At 42.5% G+C, this 19531-nt stretch overlaps 1 protein-coding gene and 1 long non-coding RNA gene across 3 annotated transcripts; one reads left to right on the top strand and one right to left on the bottom strand.

Annotated features, from left to right (window-relative positions):
- Positions 1–3662: 3662 nt before the first annotated feature.
- si:busm1-57f23.1 (uncharacterized protein LOC368621 homolog) lies at positions 3663–9243 on the top strand. 2 transcript variants are annotated; one of them, XM_056433089.1, is made up of 5 exons: positions 3663–3771; positions 3974–4108; positions 8377–8528; positions 8624–8725; positions 8936–9243. In XM_056433089.1, the coding sequence occupies exons 2-5, from the start codon at positions 4021–4023 to the stop codon at positions 9029–9031; spliced, it is 438 nt and encodes a 145-aa protein (XP_056289064.1). In that variant the 5' UTR covers positions 3663–3771; positions 3974–4020; the 3' UTR covers positions 9032–9243. The 2 variants fall into 2 exon arrangements, with proteins under 2 accessions (XP_056289064.1, XP_056289065.1); XM_056433090.1 differs by having other exon boundaries at positions 3667–3733.
- A 5194-nt stretch (positions 9244–14437) lies between these two features.
- LOC130205610 (uncharacterized) lies at positions 14438–15743 on the bottom strand. The gene is made up of 2 exons (XR_008833956.1): positions 15429–15743; positions 14438–14831 (listed from the first exon to the last, which is right to left on the bottom strand). It is a non-coding gene; the product is annotated as an uncharacterized LOC130205610 (long non-coding RNA).
- Between the last annotated feature and the right edge of the window lie 3788 nt (positions 15744–19531).

The raw sequence follows: 19531 nt of genomic DNA, 5'->3' as shown, positions 1-19531 counted from the left end.
GAGGGGTGCCCTACACGTCGATCGATGACCAATCCCAAGGTATAAAGGAGGGGTGCCCTACACGTCGATCGATGACCAATCCCAAGGTATAAAGGAGGGGTGCCCTACACGTTGATCGATGACCAATCGCAAAGGTAGTGCGGGTAGATGCATGACACACACAAAAAAGTATCCTCCCTACGGCATTTTCCACTTGATTGACATGCGGAGCAGTCAGTCCGAGACACGGGTCGCCACACATGCGCAGTCAACTGCACGAGCTACGGAAAAACTTAGGCGAGTTAATTACTTGGCCTTCCATACCCGGAAGACGTGTTATTTGGCTCTACTTATTTATGTGATTCAGCCTTTTCCAACACAAATATGAAGTCCAAACACGGTTCCACCATGACTGATGACCAGTGCTTGAGGCTAATGACCAAAGAATTGCAGAATTGTATTGTGCCATAATGGTTCATGGAGTTATGCAAGGTACACCTGCATTGTATTAATAATATATTATTAGGGCTGTCAATCGATTAAAAAAAATTAACTAATTAATCGCACATTTTGAAATTGCGATTAAAAGGGTTTTTTTCTTCGAAAGACTAAATCTTCTGAATGAACGAGTAATCCCTCCAGACAGCGTGTATTTTAGACACTTGTTTAATTGTATTCTTTTTTAAAGACAAAACTTCACAAAGAGCTGTGTTTTCAAAGAGGCTCCTACCTATAAAGTGTCAGTGAGGTATTTAATATCGTGGATGATAAATTGTTTCTTCAGTGAAACATTCAGATTAGTAAGAAAAGGTGTATTAGAGACCCCATTGGTCCTGTCATCTTTAACACTGGACAGCAGCAGAACCAGTGGCCTTGGTAAACTGACAAATATGTAATGTTAACCCTCTGGAGTCTGGGCTCATTTTCTCGATTTTACAAAAACATGTAAATTCACCTTTTAAAGGCTTTTGCATGTGACACATCCCAGTGTTTCCCCCACCATTCTATCAGGGTGAGGCCCCGCCCCCCTGTCATGTTCTCTATCACGCCAGATTACACCAGAAGTAATGTACGGTTATTTTCTTAAAGACGTCTTTGTTCTTTTATTAAACTAAACGTCTGTTGTTGGTCGTCTCTACAGCAGCATGTCATTCTGTCTCCACGTGTCGGTCACTCTTCTCGGCTCTCCGTCTGCGCGCCGCAGAGCTCCATGCCGGCGTGTCTGCGCGCGCATCGGGGCGGAGAAGAAGAAAAAAAAGTCCCCTGCACCTTCCGCCCCGCGTCACCGACACGTCGCCCTCTGCTTCTCTGTGAATATGGAGGAGCAGACCGGAGGAAGGAGGCGGACTGCCGCGGCTTGACACTCACAGGAGTGCAACAACTCCAACGCACACCGGAATTCAACAACGTTGCGTTAATTGCGTTAACATATTTTAGTGCGTTAACGCGGCCAAATTAATCGCATAGATAGATTAACGCGTTAACGCTGACAGCCAGGCCCGGGGTGGGTAATCGGGAGAATCTGGAGAGTTCCCGGTGGGCCGCTTCACTTCTGGGCCGGTCGAGAATTTTATTTGTTGACATTTGTCACGTTAGTCCATCTTCTCTTAAAGTGGGCTACATGTTCCGATTCTGACACCGCAGCCTCTGCATGGGTTACCGTGCGAGGAAGTTCACCCCTCCCAAATAATAGAGTTGGTTCGGTCCTTAGCCGTCTTTTCCAAAAAGTTCTCTCAGCTACGGATAGCTGGGCCGGCCCGACCGCAACGATAAGCGTCAGGGAGGAAGAGGGCAGGAGGGGCTGAAAAAGCCAGGTTGAAAAAAAGAAAGGCATTGGAGGAGGATGCTGCCAAATGTGCCAAGCTTACAGATTTATTTTCAAGTGGATAAACACAAGTGGCAACTGGTAAAGAGAGACAAAGGCCTAATGATAGCAACATAACTATTCGGCTAACGTTGTAGCCTTGATTAATATCATTGTAGCGTTGTCAACCTATTCCCAAGCAAAATATTAAATTGAATTAAAATATTAGCCTTTTTATATCACCCAAAATATGGCGATCCATAGACTTTGCAAATATTATGCAAATATTGATATATACTATTGATATTGAAGTATGCAGTAATATGACTTAATTTTTCTTTGTAGCTTCGGAGCAGCAGATAAGACAGTCTCCTGCTGAAAATGATGAGCCCGACATTTGCAATGAGGAGGCCATGACGACAGGGACAGGTAGAGAGGATAACAGAGGAAACTATATTAATTAAAGTTATATATTCTAAGAAAGAGCAGTATATGACAGTACTTGGTGAACCAATATGCATTGTTTGCTCAGAAGTGGGTGTAGTAAAGGAGTAAATCACCACTATATAATACTCATGCAGAAAATGATGACCATGCCAATGACGGCCCCATGAGGTCTCACTCCAACAAATCTGGCCTACTGCCTAATCTGAGTCTGACACCCCTGCGTACCCTTCTGCCTTTTTTAATGTTGTGCATATTTTTTGTTAACTTCTCATCTGAAGTGGATTATTATTGTTGTATTTAACCGTTACATTATTTGTTGGACCATGGTATTAATAAAAGAACTACAAGATAGTAAGAGCTGAACTGTTGCTTCATTTATCCAATTTCCACTACCATGAAAAAAGTGGGCTGGTCTTGAGCCTGAAATTCCCGGGCTGAAAAGTGGCCCCACTCCGGCCCTGCTGACAGCCCTATATATTATACATACATAAAGCAGTAAAGCATCTATATGAATAGATATTTGGCATTATCAATGTAGGTAGATCTTTTTGACTTGGTCATTTTAAAAGTAGCTTGCAAGCCAAGAAAGTGTGGGCACCCCTGGTATATAGCATACCCTGCTTTATGGTCTTTTTTTATTCTAAATGAACTATCATTTACGAAATGAACATCATTCTGTATTGAAGAAGACTTGAAACTAGAGATTGAGACCATAAACTCATATTCACAATGTTTACTGAGGGAATAAATCAGGAGAAAAGTAGAGTCATTTTCTCATAGACTTCTCGACAATCAGACTTCTTTTGCGACCCAGAGAAGTCGCCACCTAATGGCCAATAAGAAGAATGCAGGTTAAAAATAAAAATAATAAAAATCAAACATCCTTCCATGAGTCAGCCACATCTTAGGACACTGGAGCTCATAATTACACTCTCGCTGACGCTCATGCATCTATTCACCACCGTCAGAATAGTTTACAACCTTTATCACATGATAAATCATGTACTGGACCCCGTTGCTGTTGCATTTTAGAAATAATGTGCCTCTGCTGTGCTGCGTTCTACAGTTTGCCCAGTGACTCACGGACAGTTTGAGTCAGACTTCCCACAGAAGTGCCTCGTTCGTGTATACAGGGCAGGCTCACATTCACACATAGACACACCGCACTGGCAGGCCGCAGACTCACATAACACATACATGTGAATGCAAACACACAAAGAGCGCAGAGACACACACATAAACACACACACACAATGGCACACCTCTGATACACTACCCCACCTAGTCTCACACACACAAGCACACCGCTGATGGTTGTTAAATCCCTGCATGACGTCATTGCCAGGCAGCAGGGGGGGGTGTGGTCTACATTGGTTTGTTGACATGCCAGAGCTTAAATGCTGAACAGCCTCTGCCATTCCCTGACGACACCCTCCCCTCGCTCTCTTCCTCACTGGCATTATTTCTCTGCGTCTGGCTCACCGTCGCTCCTGCATTCACTGGGTGAAGTCCTGTTTTCTATTTTTATATATATCAGAAAGGTAAAGAGTTGGATCCTTTTACTGTTGTATTTTTAAAGTTGATTTGAATTTGTATCAATAACCATCTTCAACGTCAGCCTCTAGTTTTCTTGTCGTTGCGATGCTTTCTCTGCGGATCGCACTACAGGATGTCTACCAGTTGACTTTGCAAGTGGTTCTGCTCATCTGACGCTTTGTTTTTCTGTGGGGATCCGTTCTTCAGTCCTCCCCCTGTGAAGATTCCAGTGTGTTGGTGATCGATACGTAAAGATGGCCCTCCCGTTGGCAGTGTTGATATGTCTATCAGTCATCCAGCTGTGTTTGGGAGATCATCCCATGGAGGAAGCCGTCACAACAAGTACGTGCTGATATGGATAAGGAGGGGGAGTGAGAGTTACTGAGAGTCGAGCCAGACACAAGAATATTACGAGATAGAGAATTAACTGACCTACTTGGTGCTTGTGTACTACTACAGCTTGATTTCACTTTGAGAAAGTGGTACCAAAATTGATACACAACCCTTTGCATTAAAGAGCAATAAATAGACTCATGGCAATAACTTTCTTTTCTCAAAACAAATTTGATTATTCAATCGCCCACAGAGATATAAATACTAGGAAGAAATAAATGTTGTCGGGACAGTAAAATAAAATAAACATAATCTTGTCGCCTGAATTCTGTAAAAAGGAAATATAACCAAGAGTCACTTAGGTTCTTTACAGTTCGAGAAAAGTGAATAATAACACAACAAACACAAAACGTTGTACTATGTGGACACCGTTGAATAGCTGTATGGGCAGATGGCCTCGGCTATTAAATGCGTCAAGAATGTCAATAAAGCGATTCAACCTTAATTGATTTTAAAAAATTGCACAGTGTGTATATCTGTGGGACACAAAACACAGTAACTTGTGCGCTCATGTACTGGGCCTGTAAACAGTGACTTTGCTGCTGTGTGGTTGGGTACAGTGAGTCAGAGAGGCCTGGCTTAGACAGCAGTCAGACAAAGTTGTCATCGGTCACATGCTATTTAACTTGGCAGAATGGAGTTTGGTTTAGGAGTGTAGTGAAAAATAATACATTGGGGCCACTCAGTACCAATTCACCATGGCTTCTGTTTGTGAAAAGTTTTTTTTGTTTTTTTACTGAGCAGAGAAACATTCTGGTTGGCTCAGATTTGTACTTTACGTATATCGTAAATGCTCATCAAATGTTATTTGCACATCTATATACATATTATTATTATGTACAGCAGACACCACAATGTTGACAACACAATAGACTGTAATGTATAATTAACTAGTGTGCTTGAAAGGGTGGGGCTGGAAATTAGAGCAGGTTAGATGGCATTAGGAACACGAATGCCATCATGACATGATGGAACACGTTATCCGCATGCTCACAGCGGAGAAGCTAAAATATTTACATTCACAAGGTATAATATTCATCATGTGAACCATCTTAGTTCAGCATGTTAGCAGTTAACCTTTGCTAATCAGCACTTAATGACATTAAAATGTTGAACTAGATCAAAAAAAGACAGAATCACTCAAATTGGAACGACGACTATCTGTACCAAATTGAATGGCTGTGCATACAATAGTGGTTGAGAAATCTAACTCCAAACAAAACTCAGCTTCCTGGTTGGGCCAAATAAAATGTCAAGGGACCACCAAAGTTATTGAAACATTAATGTTTGTAAAACATTTTGACCAACCCATCTATTACTATAGATTGAGACGATTACATTTGTCAGGGAACACGTTGAAACTGCCTTTGGTTCCCAAATTCTTTGGAAAATGTTGGGAAATCAGTGGCTTCATCCTCTACGGAATATCAATGGGTGTGCCAAATTTCATGTCGATCCAGCCAATAGATATTGAGATATTACAGTCTGGATCAAAATGGTGGATCGAGCCACCAACATTGTCAGCCCTATTGAACTACAATGCTATTGGTGCAGCTCACCAATGTGTAAAAAGCCCCACCAAACCATCACCATTTCGATTGAGTCGGCCACCCAAAGTACAGACACTGCAACTACTAAATCCAAGTTCCCCTTCTCGTTCCTCAAGAAAACCTGCTTTATATTCTTGGCCTGATAATTAAGGCTTGGTTTGGCAGAGTACTGTGAACCATTTGGCAGTGTTTGAGTAAAACTGGCTGAATCCAGCGTTTACTTGTCTTAACATTTCCAAGCCTTTGACTGATTTTCTGGACTGAAACAGCAAAATTATCAGGATGAAGGAGCAAAAAACACACCAAAAGGGACCACACATAAACTTTAACACTGGCTGATTGTGCCAATGAAAGTATGATTGCATTTGTATGAGTGGGCGTTTTTATGTTTATAATTATGTTCTTTCTCAACTTGTCAAATACTAACTAGAGCTCAGTGGCGCTGAGCTCAAAGACGTGCCCACTGACAGCTTCTCAGTTTCACTCTGGTTTATGCACAAATGCCCATTTTCACAGAAAGTTAGGTTTTGGCAAAAAGGTTTTGAAAAAGATCATGCTAGATGTTAACTCGACTAACGACTCAAATGACTACTTAGTCACCAGCAACTTAGTACCATGTGATTAACGACTCACAGGACTACCGAGTGACTAGTGACCCAGTGACTACCGACTCACGTGAACAGTCGTATTCGGCTTTCCTCAGGAGAACATCTTCTACCATGAGGTCCTTCACAAAAATGTAATCGCTGGTCCCAATCAAAATTAAAATGTTATAAATAAACCATAAAAGCAAACCCAACTACAAATTGAATCACACTATGAAATACATCAAATTAACGACTCACGTGACTACCGAGTGACTAGTGATCCAGTGACTACCGACTCACGTGAACAGTCATATTCGGCTTTCCTCAGGAGAACGTCTTCTACCATTAGGGCCTTCACAAAAATGTAATCGATGGTTCAAAACCCAACTACAAATTTAATCACACTATGAAATACATGAAATATATCCCATGGGACAGAGATCCAGTGCCCGCCCCAGGGCAGACAGGTGTAGATTGGTTACCTGCCCTGCTGATTTTCGGACTTTCTCAGTATTGTAAGCTTAAAGTCAGCTTTACGCTTACAATAGCACCTCTACCAGCTCCGTGATCCTTATCACTCTTGCCATCTGTTAGGTTTCAGTCAAACCAACCCCCAGTCACATAAACAACATTTCTCAGGCCTCACGTTAAAGCAAACCCCCTCTTTCCCCAATATCAACACCTCTTCGTGACTAAAACATGCCCCAGCCAAAAGTCTTTGTTCCTTTCACATTCGTTGTCTGAGGTCTTCCACAATCGCCCAATACATTCAACTTGCTATGATCACATAATACATTCCGTTTTATTAATTTAATATGAATGCATAATACCTTCAGTGTGTTTATTTTGACTTGACCCTCCAACATAAACACATTATAATACACAATAGCTATCACTAGGAGTGCTTTTAAGCATCGTTTTCTCACACCAACGAGTGATTAGTGACCCAGTGAATAACATGTGACCAGGGACTCGTGTGCCTACGGAGTGACTAGTGATCCAGTGAATGCCAATTGACTTGCGACTTACGTGACCACCGAGTGACTAGTGACCTAGGGACTACAAAGTGATTAGCGACCCAGCGACTAACTAGTGACCCACTGACGACAGAGGGATTAGCAATTCACGTGATTACAGAGTGACTAAGGACTCAGTGACTACCTAGTGACTATCAATTCACGTGACTATTAAGCGACTGGAGACCCAGCGACTACTGAGTGATAAGCGGCACAACGACTGTCTAGTGACTAGCGATTCATTTGACCACTGAGTGACTAGTGACCCAGTGACTACCTAGTCATTTTGGATATTCTATGGCCTTCTTTTGTTTATTTATTTTATTGCACCATCTTTTTATGTACTTTGCTCTTTGAACTGTTGATGTTTTAATTGTCTACTGTACTGAACTTTGTAATACTTTGTCTGTGATAAGTGCAATATAAATAAATAAACGTACTTACTACTGAGTGACTAGCAACCCAGCAACTACCAAGTGTTTAGCAACCCAGCAACTACCAAGTGTTTAGCGACTCAGCGACTACGTAGTGATGCAGTGACTACTGAGTGACCAGTGATTCACGTGACTTCCTAGTCATTTTAAACTCACGCACCGAGTGACTAATGACTCATGTTTCTACCGAATGACAAGTGACTGATGTGACTGACATGACAAAATAAGGCAACAAATATTTAGCGGACACCTAAGTAAGTCCTGTGTTTGTTGGACCCTTCCACATTCACTTCCACCAGCCTAGTATAGACTTTCTCACGCTTTACACTATCTCAGTTGCTTGCATCGTCTAATAGTAATGCACATTACATTTACATTGAAAAGCCTGGTGCGTTGTATACAGATGCTAAAGGGTCCTCCGTGCTTTGGTATCAGACGCCATGGGGCACTGACCCAGTGCCGGTGTTTGACGAGTTGGAAGTGAGAAAATGTGCATTTCAGTGCATTGTGCTATGCCACGCTAGTAGTTTGTTATATGACCAAGAACATAGGGGTCACTTGATTAGTTGTCCCATCAATAGCCAAGCGATTCTGTGAAATGTACCTTGTGTGTCTGTGTCTTCCTCATAGAAAATGTGCCTCTCCTGGGCGGCTGGTTTGAAAAGGATGTAGAGTCAGCTGAGGCTCAGGAGGTGACTCAATATGCTGTGAAGATGCACAACACTCACTCCAAGAGTAAGAGGATTTTCAAGCTGGTCTCCATCACCTCCATTCAGGCACAGGTTTGTTTCTTTTTTCAGACACAAAGGAAGTTGCAGGCAACACACCATGTCCATGCCATCTTATGGTTGTGCTCCCTATCCACTCATCTTGTTAGGTCACCAACATGATCAACTTTAAAATTAATGCGGTCCTGGGAAAAACCAAGTGTCTGAAGGGTGAAAACCACAAACTGAACAGCTGCAGTCTTGTGAAAAAGGTAAATGTTGTTTCATGTGTGCAATTCATGTGCGTTCACAAAGTTACGTGCAACTAAACTCAGCAATGATTCTGACGGTAACTGTACTCGTTGCAGTCAACATACAATCACGCTGTTCTGTCTTGTATTATTTCAAAATACGAAGACAGATTATTACATATTGTCTTTTACAGTCAGGTTTTGGAGAAATGATTGTTTCCCTCTCCACAGCATCTGAAGTGCCATTTCTTGGTGACGTTCAACCCCCGCAACAACAAACACGAGCTCCAGTCCTCTAAGTGCAACAAAATTGTGCATAAGGTTTAACTTTTGAATCGGTTTCACTTTTTTTGGAGGTTGGCACCATAACTTTGACTACCTTATAAAGCATTTGGATATAATGTTGATGGATTTAAAATATTTTTTTGCGGCCGATTTTCAGTACTGTATGTGTGCTTTGTACATCAACAACTTGTAACCATGTCACAACGCGGTCTTAATAAAATAAGTTCGGAGAAGAACTGACTTTTTCACCATGATGTGGAGATTCTTTGTGGATTACGGCTTGATATATACTTTTTGGTTTTGTATACTGTCAAAGAAAACACTTGATATAATGTAAAATTATCGCTTGCCTGGGGGATTAAAACAATCACTCAGGTTTGGCAGTGTTGTAGGCAAGAGGTAAAGAACATCGGAAAATCTAAATGTCTAAACACTGAGGCTCTTTGGTCTTCACAGATAAAAAATAGAAGATTCCAGATTTCCAGACACGAGGACCAGTTGTGCAATAAAATGCGTTAAAGACTCGGTAAGAAAGAAAACATTACCTTCCTTAACTGGGTTGTACCTGCAGAGACAAAGCAGTACAAAATATGAAGTTTGAACTTTATAACATTTATTTAATGCCCTGGCGTGTATGTTTTGTTGAGCTATACACTCCCTAACTTCCTATGTTTTGTCAACTTAGTTTGAAGAGCCCAATATCCCAACTCTGGTTTAATGTGTTTATCGTATGGTTTGTTTGCCATCCAATATCTTACCTTTTTGTCCTATTGTTAAGTGTTTCAGAGTTTTATTGGAGATTACACAATGTTAAATAAATAAATAAACCCTGCAATAAGCAGATTATTGGGAGGTGTTTCATTGTAAATCCCTTTTTTTTTTTTTATCCCTAAAGTGGGCCCAGAAGTGTATAAAGCCATGGCCATTTAGTGTTTTGTTTCCTCTTAAAATAGGTGAGAATGAGTTGAGGTCATTGCTTTTATTGAGTTCACGTCTCTGGAAGCTCGGGGCCATCTGCAACTCGTCAAGATGCTCGGAACCCATTTATTTTCGATTTTTAAAATGCATGTCAAATAGCTACAGAGAGATGATGCATTTGTTGTGAATTCTTTTGAGCTGAAAGGCCTAGCAACTCAGGATTGTCTGCCTCTCGTCAGAGATTGATCAGATGGAGAAGCCTGACAACAAAGGTCTTGCGGTTTTGATTTTTCAAAAAGCCGGAAACGGGGGAGGAAGAGCAAACAGGCATACTAAACTCTAAAGGAGCATATGTTGACATCTTAACGAGATGTTGAGCTCCAACGGGAAACTCCCTGAACTGTTTCAGGTGGCAGCCATACGCGCCATAGCAGGCGTAAGATACAACAATCTATATGGGAAATGTATGTACTCATACATATGGGCATGACACATTTTTGTAAATAAAAAAATAATCTGCATTAGATCTACAGGAACGAGCTGCTCTTCTTTGCTGAAGGAGGACCCTGCTTCTTCTTCTTCTTTTCGTTTCACTGAAGCGTGATAGTTATATGGCAGTTTCCCATTCCTTTACACAGTCCTTTGCGTTTTTGTTGAATACTGCAAGGTCTTTTGGGCTGCAAGGGTTAGGTAGTAGAGGGCAGACAAGGCAGTGCTCCATTGTATTGTCTACTTGTCCACATTCACAGGTGGTTGGGCCAGTTTTGTAGCCCCATCTGACCAGAGCGTTTTTGGATCGTCCCGTTCTTGTTCTAAGGCGGTTGAGTGTTTTCCATTGAGCCCATGATGCTTCTTGGCCAGGGGGTAGGTTTTCAGTGGGGGGTATTCCCATGTCAGTTGGAGGTGGGTCATTCTCAAGTTTTTCCATCCAGAGTTGTATTCTGGTTTCTTCCCGAGACTTTGTTAGGGGCTGGACCTGGCTGAGAAAACTTTTTCTTGACTTTAGCCGTTGGGCCGGAGGGTGACATCCATGGAGGAGATGGCGTTCATCGCTAGTAGCTTTTGTTTTCTCGACTCGGCTGGCAACTTTCCGTCTAATATTAGCTGGTGCAATGCCAGCGAGGAGGTGCAGGTTGCTTGTGTTGGTGGGTTTCAAGCAGCCAGTGATCAGACGGCAGGTGTTGTTCAAGGCTGGGTCAAGTTTCTGGGCATGGGTTGACCTCTCCCAAACAGGGCATGCATATTCTGCAGAGGAATAGCACAGGGCCAGAGCAGTAGATTTTAATGTGTGTGCTGTGGCTCCCCATTTGGAGTTGGTCAGTTTCCGTAGAATGTTGTTTCGGGAACCGACTTTGGATTTTGTCTTTTTGATGTGTTCTTTAAAGGTGAGAGTACGATCCAGGGTTACTCCAAGGTAGACAGGGTGGGTACAGTGCTCAAGTGGTGTTCCAGACCATTTGATGTTAAGTGGTCGGTTGGCTTCACAGTTCTTGAGATGGAAGGAGCACACTTGGGTCTTTGTAGGGTTGGCATGTAGGTGGTTGCGCTCATAATAGAGGACCCTGCTAAAGAATCTCAAGTCATTTGTGTGACGTGTTGACACAGTGACAAAAGACCTTATCTGTCCACTGTGGACACACAAAGTCACATGTAAACACTATAAGCGGGAGTTGGAACTGCTCTCCATATGACCTGTGATAAATCAATGTGATAAACCTAACTGCACAAAATGCACAACATAAGCCAGTTAAACAGTCCACCAAGCCAGAGAAGATGACTTTTCGAAGTCAGAATGGTACTGCTGTTAACAATCTGGTATTTAAGTAAAAGTTAAAATAAATGGACCAGCATAGAGACCAAACTGTCTTTTGAGACATGGCTCACCCAACCAACATCTGTGGATCTCCTCCACAGCAACCACACGGTCAAGCCCTGCCCTGCCACACGCTCTCCATTTCTCAAAAGAGAACGAACCATAGTCGGGGCTCCTTGGCGAACATCGCATGGAAACTATATCCTTTTAATAGAAGAACCAGTTACCATTTATCCTCGTTGGGTCTTTCATCATGTCAGAGGAAAATTAGACTCAGTGCAGACATTACATGGCAAGCTTTTAGAAAGCCCTCGCCACTAAAAAGCCCAGGCACCACTGCTCACTCTACACCAAACCATTATTTAAGTATTAGGATGACATGTGTTTTCCACTTGTAAGCAGTTTCCTGTTTCGCCAACTTGGGTTTTTTAGGCAACCAAAAGAGGGTGTAATTAAGTTTTAAATAATGCTGAGTAAGACATTTTTAGGCAACTAAACCAGTTACAATGCACTTTCGTAGGCTAAAAACACTGTAAAAGGGTTGAAGTTCTAAGACGAAAACAACGTTGTGTATCCGGCAGCGACATGTCAATCTCAAGGTAGCCCCGCACTAAAGCGTACCCTGCTTTGTGGGCTAATTGACTCTGAATGAACCGGAGAGCGGGGATCTGGAGCCGTAAGCGGAGGGAGACGGAGATGGAGTCGGCAGGGGTGGCGACGGGGAGCTCGAGTCGGGAGGGGCGGCGATGGGACACATGGGGCTGGAGTTGGCAGGGACACGGGGAGCAGGCTCATCGCGCTGATATGGCGTCCCTGAAATATGTCATTTCATATATGCTATCTTACTGATCTTGTCCATTTCTTATAATTTACTTTGAATGTGTGCTTAATGTAATTCATGTGTTGTTTCTATATTTGAGAGTGTTGATCACCTGTGCACATACCAACAGTGAAGAGAGGAAAGTCCTTCATGCATATCAATAAACATACAGTCGACATTGTATTTAAAAGCTTCATCTGTAGAGGTCCAAAGCTCTGGAGACAAATTCCGGACGAGGTCAAATCAGCATCCACCACTAAGGCATTTGGTTCTCGACTTAAACGCCATCTCACTTCATTTTGAAGGTTATTAATATTGATATACAGCCTGGCGGCACAGTACAATAGAGGAAAAATATTTAAAATAAAATGTATATACATAATTTGATGTTCGTGATATTATTATTTTTTTCTAAGTTATCAGTAGTTCACATTTGTCTTTTATTATTATTTTTGCTATGTCTCTTTCTTTTTCTTTTTCTTTTTCTTTTGGTTTTCTTTTTCCTGTTCTGGTTTTGTTGTTGTTGCTTGTACGACATTTTATGTTTTCATCCATTTGTGTGTGTACTGTCTGTGTCCCTGTAGTAGTTGGGAGGGGGGGGCTAAAGGGTTAGGGGAGGGGCCGTCCAACTCCTCATCTCAGAGGAGCCTACAGACCTCGGTCTTTGGACGGTCCTCCATTCGTACATTTTTTTCTGTTGTTAATGTCTGTCAGTATGTACACGTTATGCATGTACTGATAGAAAATAAATTACTTACTTACTTACTTACTTACTTGTTGGCCCTTTGGAATAGAGCGCTGTCTCTTTAAGGCTGAAGAAAACACAACGTATGCTTGCTTTTACCGGGAATTTGTCAAATAAAAGTTACAATACGGCAAAGTGTTTCTGAACAGTTCATGTTTAGGGTGCAACATCAGCGCGATGAGCCTGCCCCAAAGAGTCGAGGCCAGCAAGTTGTTAGCAACCAGAACTCTTCCCTATATGACAGCTGGGGCAGTAACCATCTCCACCTAGAGATCCAAGCACATGCCTTCTCCTTAACGCCCTCCTAGTTCATTTTCTGATCATTCTCAGAGCCTAATTTACACAATTAACATCATGTTGTATTGAAAAAGATTTTAAACCAAAGATAGAGACCACACACGAATACTTACATTGTTTACTCAGAAATCAAGAGAGAAGTAGAGTAATTTTATTTTTGCGGAGAGGAGTCGCCCCCTGTTGGACATTATAAAGAATGCAAGTTAAGCTACCCACCATGTAGCGTTATGTGTAGAATAAGTTGAGGAGACTGTTGTATCTTTGGCTAACTCTTAGCTCAACATTAGCATAACACCGGGACTGAGACTGAATGGGTTCGTACAACTCCAAGTGCAAACTGTACACGCCCCCCTCTGATAACACATATACCCGATCACTCCGCTCTGTAGGTCAATACCATAGTAATATTACATTACTCTTTCTTTGAGTCATTTAAGACATGCTGCCAAAGGCATACTATCATATTTCAACATCTTCTGCATGCCTAACTGTCCTTTGTAAAACAAATGTTCTACGTTTTGAAATCATGTACTGTACATCTCCCAGGATAACAAAAAAGTGATTAAGATTCATTTGAAGTATGGGCTTTGATGACCGTATTTAGAATTACTATTACTACTTATAAGCAAAACATTAAAAAAAATATTTATTTAATTACCTTTCCATTTATGTCGGTGCAAAAGGGAAACTGATGTCAAGTATTGGCACCACAGAAGCTTAAAGGAATGAGTACACAAGTTGGCAGTCTCTATTTAAAACTAATCATGACATATATTTGTGTATGTCTGTATGGATTACTTTGCGGATTATAACCAATTTCTTAAATGTCCAGAAAGCAGAACACATACGAGGTCATGCTGGTCCCACAACTTCTATTTATTAACGCTCAACACTGATTTACAGTTATTTACAACAGCATCTTACATGAATATCTTGTACTTATTTTACAGATAAAAAATAATAAATGAAGGGGAAAAAAAAAAAATCACATGATGAATACAAATGACAGTGACCCAGTTTGTACGACTTGAAACAGAGCCATGTATGTTGTCGGCATGTCAGGTTTAGGTGTGGTCACGTGGCATCTTTGTTTCACAACCAAACATCTTTCAACATGTTCCTGAAGTGAAAGGCGTTGGACGCTGGACAGCAAGTCGTTGGCTGTGATGACCGTCAGACACTGGTCTCAAAGTGAGGGAACATCTTACAGGTCAGCGTGTGGGACAGGACTCTATGCTGCTGGTGGTACCTGACACACACACACACAAAAACATACATGTATACAAACACCATGAGCGAGCTGCAAATCGGTAAAAGGCAATTTACTGTAAAATAATGGCGCCCTCGCCTGCTATTGAAGTGCTACTACATGGATGTTGTCTTCAACCGCTCTCAAATGAATATGTAGTCTATTTAAATCTATGACGGGGTCGTGTCGTGAATGAAGTGAGTGAGTGGGGCGACTATGGGTCAGTGGGTAGCAGGTCCGTCTTTCAATCAGGGGGTTGGAGGTTCAATCCCCGCCCTAGTTGATGTGTCCTTGAGCAAGACACCTAACCCTGAATTGCTCCCTGTAGCTGCGTCTACAGTGAATGAATGTAACAGGATTGTCTAAGCCGCTTTGGATAAAAGCGTCAGCTAAATGACATGTAATGTAATGTAATGGTTGTTGCTCAAGTATAAAGGCGTTGTCGGTTCATGCTGTGAGTTTGATGCACCAAACCGGACGTCACCATCTTGTTTTCCTTATGAACCTGCATACGGCAATTCTCTGACAATTCATTCTTACGAAAGCGAGTGTCATCAATGAAGGCGGGATGCGAGTGCATATGGGTTATGTACTGACTTGCTAATGACTCTCTGTATCAGTCGGTTCTCCTCCTCACGCAGTTGCAGGAGCACCTGCTCCAGGATGGGCAGCTCCAAGTTCAGATACTGGGCTACCTGAGAGAAGAGGAGAGGTTTAGTTTTAAACAATCCTTTATTTCACTCTTGTTTTCACAGGTGTTGGGGGTTAAGAGCTCAGGTGCAGAGCAACCAGGCCTCCAGGTAAAGGGAACAACAACTATTTTACTGACAAACTGTACAACATAAAAACTCTGGTTGACAACAGGTACAAAGACAGGAATCACGACAGGTAGGAAGACACTAATAAAGACAACAATCCGGGAAGACAAGGGAAAGACTGGGACACTATATAGGGGGGAAACCACAGGTGAAGGGCAGGAGTGATCAGGGAGACAGAGGTGGCTGAGGGCAGGTGAAGTAAATTAAATCATTTGAAAAACAAAAAATAATAGTTCAACAAACAAAATATCACAATGAGCATTATGTTCAAAGTTTACCACAGGCACCTACTGAGCATAAAATACTCCCATCTGTCCATGAAAGCCTGTATATTGTCCACCGTCGGGCTTTCAACAGTCCCTTCAGAACATTCACTTAATCCTTACTACCGGCCCCCCTCGCCCGTTTCTTCTGTGTCAGCCAGATAACCGACTTGGTAGAACCAGACACAAATTTGACCAATGTAAGAACAGTCTTCTTTTTGGTGCAATATTTTGGATCGAAAATAAATAAAATGAAAGAAAAGTCCCCCCTAAGACCCTGAAACCATTCCTTCAAAAGGTCAAAGAGTGCAGAGGACACTGAAAAAACAAAATGTTCCAGGATCTCCGCCTGACAGCAGAAATACCACTCCCCAATGTGTGGATCCAAGGGTGCTCGGTATCTGTTTGTGGCTCTCGCCCCGTGCACGACCCTCCGCTGGAGGTCTGCTGTCCGCTTCATAATGGACAGCTTGTACAAGCACCTTCAGCTGCCTTCCGGGGAAGAACATGGGCCAAAGTACTCGGTCCACCTCGACTCCTTCAACCCTGCCACAAAACGCAAGTTCAACCTTTATGCAGATTTCAAAAATTGCTTTTTTCCCTACTGCCTGAAACTTGCCCAATTGAGGGCTTGTAAACGCCAGCAGCATTTTTCTAGTTCTGATGGAGCGGCTGGTTGGTCGGTGTGTATTGGCATATATCTAACGTTTACAACGTTCTAGGGCTGCAACTAACGATTATTTCGATAATCGATTAATCGGATAAAAAAAATAATAATAATAATTTTCAACCCTTTATTCAAAACAGGGTTCGTACGGTCATGGAAAACCTGGAAAAGTCATGGAATTTTTAAATGGCTATTTCCAGGCCTAGAAAAGTAATTGAAAAAAATTAAAATCCCAAAATGTTTGGAAAAGTAATGCAAATGTGTTATATTCAAATGTTAATTTACATAGAATATATACTGTATGCTTTGGAATTATCATTGTTATTTTAAATACTACATCTTCTCTTGTTCATGTATAGACAGAGTTTTCACAAAATGTTTAATCATGGAAATTTGGTTTAAAGTTATGGAAAGGTCCTGGAGATCTACTGGTCAGCATGTGTATGAACCCTGTCACAAACAGAACTGGCAGCGCTTTACTCTCCTGAGTTGGCTATTTACGGGTTAAACGCGTCATACGTGTCGGTGAGGGGGCGGGGCTTATCTCCGTTGCCTTTCTCCGTGAAAAAATACATTCCGCCATCCGCCACGGAAAAAATAACCACTTTTTCTACGTTACTTCTTGTGGAAATGCCACACACGTCATACACGCCCTGGTGTCTGGGTTCATAACATCACCCGTAGGCGCATACAGCTCGGTGAATGTCACTCCGACTACGTAAATGACTTCCACATCCAGCGCCACGTGAGCAGCAGCAGCCAATTAGATTCATCAACAGCGGAGCAGCTCAGCGCTGATTGGCTCTCACAACGCAGCGTTCCGTCTCTCCCTCCGCTCTGGTTTCTCCTGCGCCGCTCTGCGCTCAACTCAACTTTGTTTATCCTCCGTGACTTATTGAGCGCCGTAATAATCGCGCGACACAACGAATCGATAATGAAATTCGTTGCCAACTATTTTAATAATAGATTTTTATCGATTTTATCGATTCGTTGTTGCAGCCCTACAACGTTTCATCCAACATTCTCTGGTCTCATACTGATGCAGGCCTCTTTCCATTCTATAACCGGATCGTATGCACAAAGGCTGTGATACTTAGAGGAGCCAGAGGTTGGCGGTACACTTTGGGGTTCCACAGCGGTGGTGCCTTTTGAAACCTTGTCACAGAACCACCGGTATCGTACGCTGTCTAGTCGTTCGTCTTTGGCATTTCGACATGGTGCAGTAGGAGAATCGGCAAGTCTGTGTCATCCCCGATCAGTGCAGTGTCTTTTGTTTGGGCAGAGGCAACAGCTGTTTGAACAATTAACCCGTCGGCGTCGTGCGTTGCCCGGTCTATGCTACAGACAGCTCTCTCCAGCTTGTCGCTCAGATCATGGATGAGTCGCCTTGATGTCCAGGAAATCTTATGAGGTTTTACAGAACATAGTTCAGTTGGGGAGACCACGCCCCTCATTCGAGCCGACGGTACTTAAACACATCACACCTATTCACGCCCTCTTTGCCTCAGCGGCGACATCCCTAACCAGCTACCAGGACACTGGTAACCCGCCGACCTTCTCCCTCTCTCTCACCCATCTAACCCATCTACCGTCATCCCGTCCCCCTCGACCCCATCCCTACATCCCCACATCCCTTCCCCTCGACCCCTTTTCCTTTTCTCTCTTTCGCTAGAAGAGGCTTCTGTCTCAGCGCCGACATTCCCACGCCCAAGCGATTGGGACACCGGTGGGACACCGCAACCCGCTTGCCTCACCCCGCCGACCTTCTGCCGCCTAACCTCTACCTCCCTTACTTTACCCCTCGACCGTCATCCTGCTCTCTCCTCGAATTCCCATCCCTACAGCCTCACCCCACATCCCTTCCTCGACCCCTTTCCTTTTCTTCGGGCTAGAAGAGGCTCGTCTCAGCGCCGACCCCCCCAAAGGCATTTGGTTCTAAAACGCCATCTCACTTCATTTTGAAGGTTATTAATATTGATATACATTGCCCAGCGTAAGCAATAGCACAATAGGAGGAAAATATTTAAAATAAAATGTATATACATAATTTGATGTTACGTGATATTATTATTTTTTCTAAGTTATCAGTAGTTCAAGCATTTGTCTTTTATTATTATTTTTGGCTATGTCTCTTTCTTTTTCTTTTCTTTTTTCTTTTTGGTTTTCTTTTTCCTGTTCTGGTTTTGTTGTTGTTGTTTGCATGACATTTTATGCTTTTTCTATCCATTTGTGTGTGTACTGTCTGTGTCCTGTAGTAGTTGGGAGGGGGGCTAAAGGGTTAGGGAGGGGCCGCCCAACTCTCACTCATCTCAGAGGAGCCATACAGACCCTCGGTCTTCAGACGGTCCTCCATTCGTACATTTTTCTGTTGTTAATGTCTGTCAGTATGTACATCGCTTATGCATGTACTGATAGAAAATAAATTACTTACTTACTTACTTACTTACTTGTTGGCCTCTTTGGAATAGAGCGCTGTCTCTTTAAGGGCTGAAGAAAACACAACGTATGCTTGCTTTATACAACCGGAATTTGTCAAATAAAAGTTACAATACGTGTGCAAAGTGTTTCTGAACAGTTCATGTTTAGGTGCAACATCAGCGATGAGCCTGCCCCAAAGAGTCGAGGCCAGCAAGTTGTTAGCAACCAGAACTCTTCCCTATATGATGTCAGCTGGGGCAGTAAACCATCTCCACCTAGAGATCCAAGCACATGCCTTCTTCTCCTTAACGCCTCCTCCTAGTTCATTTTCTGATCATTCTCAGAGCCTAATTTACATCAATTAACATCATGTTGTATTGAAAAAGATTTTAAACCAAAGATAGAGACCACAAATGATAATACCATTGTTTACTCAGAAATCAAGAGAGAAGTAGAGTAATTTTATTTTTGCGAGAGGAGTCGCCCCTGTTGGACATTATAAAGAATGCAAGTTAAGCTACCCACCATGTAGCG

This window comes from Pseudoliparis swirei, chromosome 15, assembly GCF_029220125.1.
Source record: "Pseudoliparis swirei isolate HS2019 ecotype Mariana Trench chromosome 15, NWPU_hadal_v1, whole genome shotgun sequence".
NCBI lineage: Eukaryota > Metazoa > Chordata > Actinopteri > Perciformes > Liparidae > Pseudoliparis > Pseudoliparis swirei.
Note: the sequence above shows the minus strand (reverse complement) of the source record. Positions and strands in the feature narration are given on the sequence as shown.

What these genes read in the sequence shown, in the direction of transcription:
- si:busm1-57f23.1 (XM_056433089.1), top strand. Translation starts at nt 4,021, where the DNA reads ATGGCCCTCCCGTTGGCAGTGTTGATATGTCTATCAGTCATCCAGCTG. An exon ending in GGAGGAAGCCGTCACAACAA is followed by an intron (nt 4,109 to 8,376) that starts GTACGTGCTGAT and finishes TCTTCCTCATAG; the next exon opens with AAAATGTGCCTCTCCTGGGC. An exon ending in GCTGCAGTCTTGTGAAAAAG is followed by an intron (nt 8,726 to 8,935) that starts GTAAATGTTGTT and finishes CCCTCTCCACAG; the next exon opens with CATCTGAAGTGCCATTTCTT.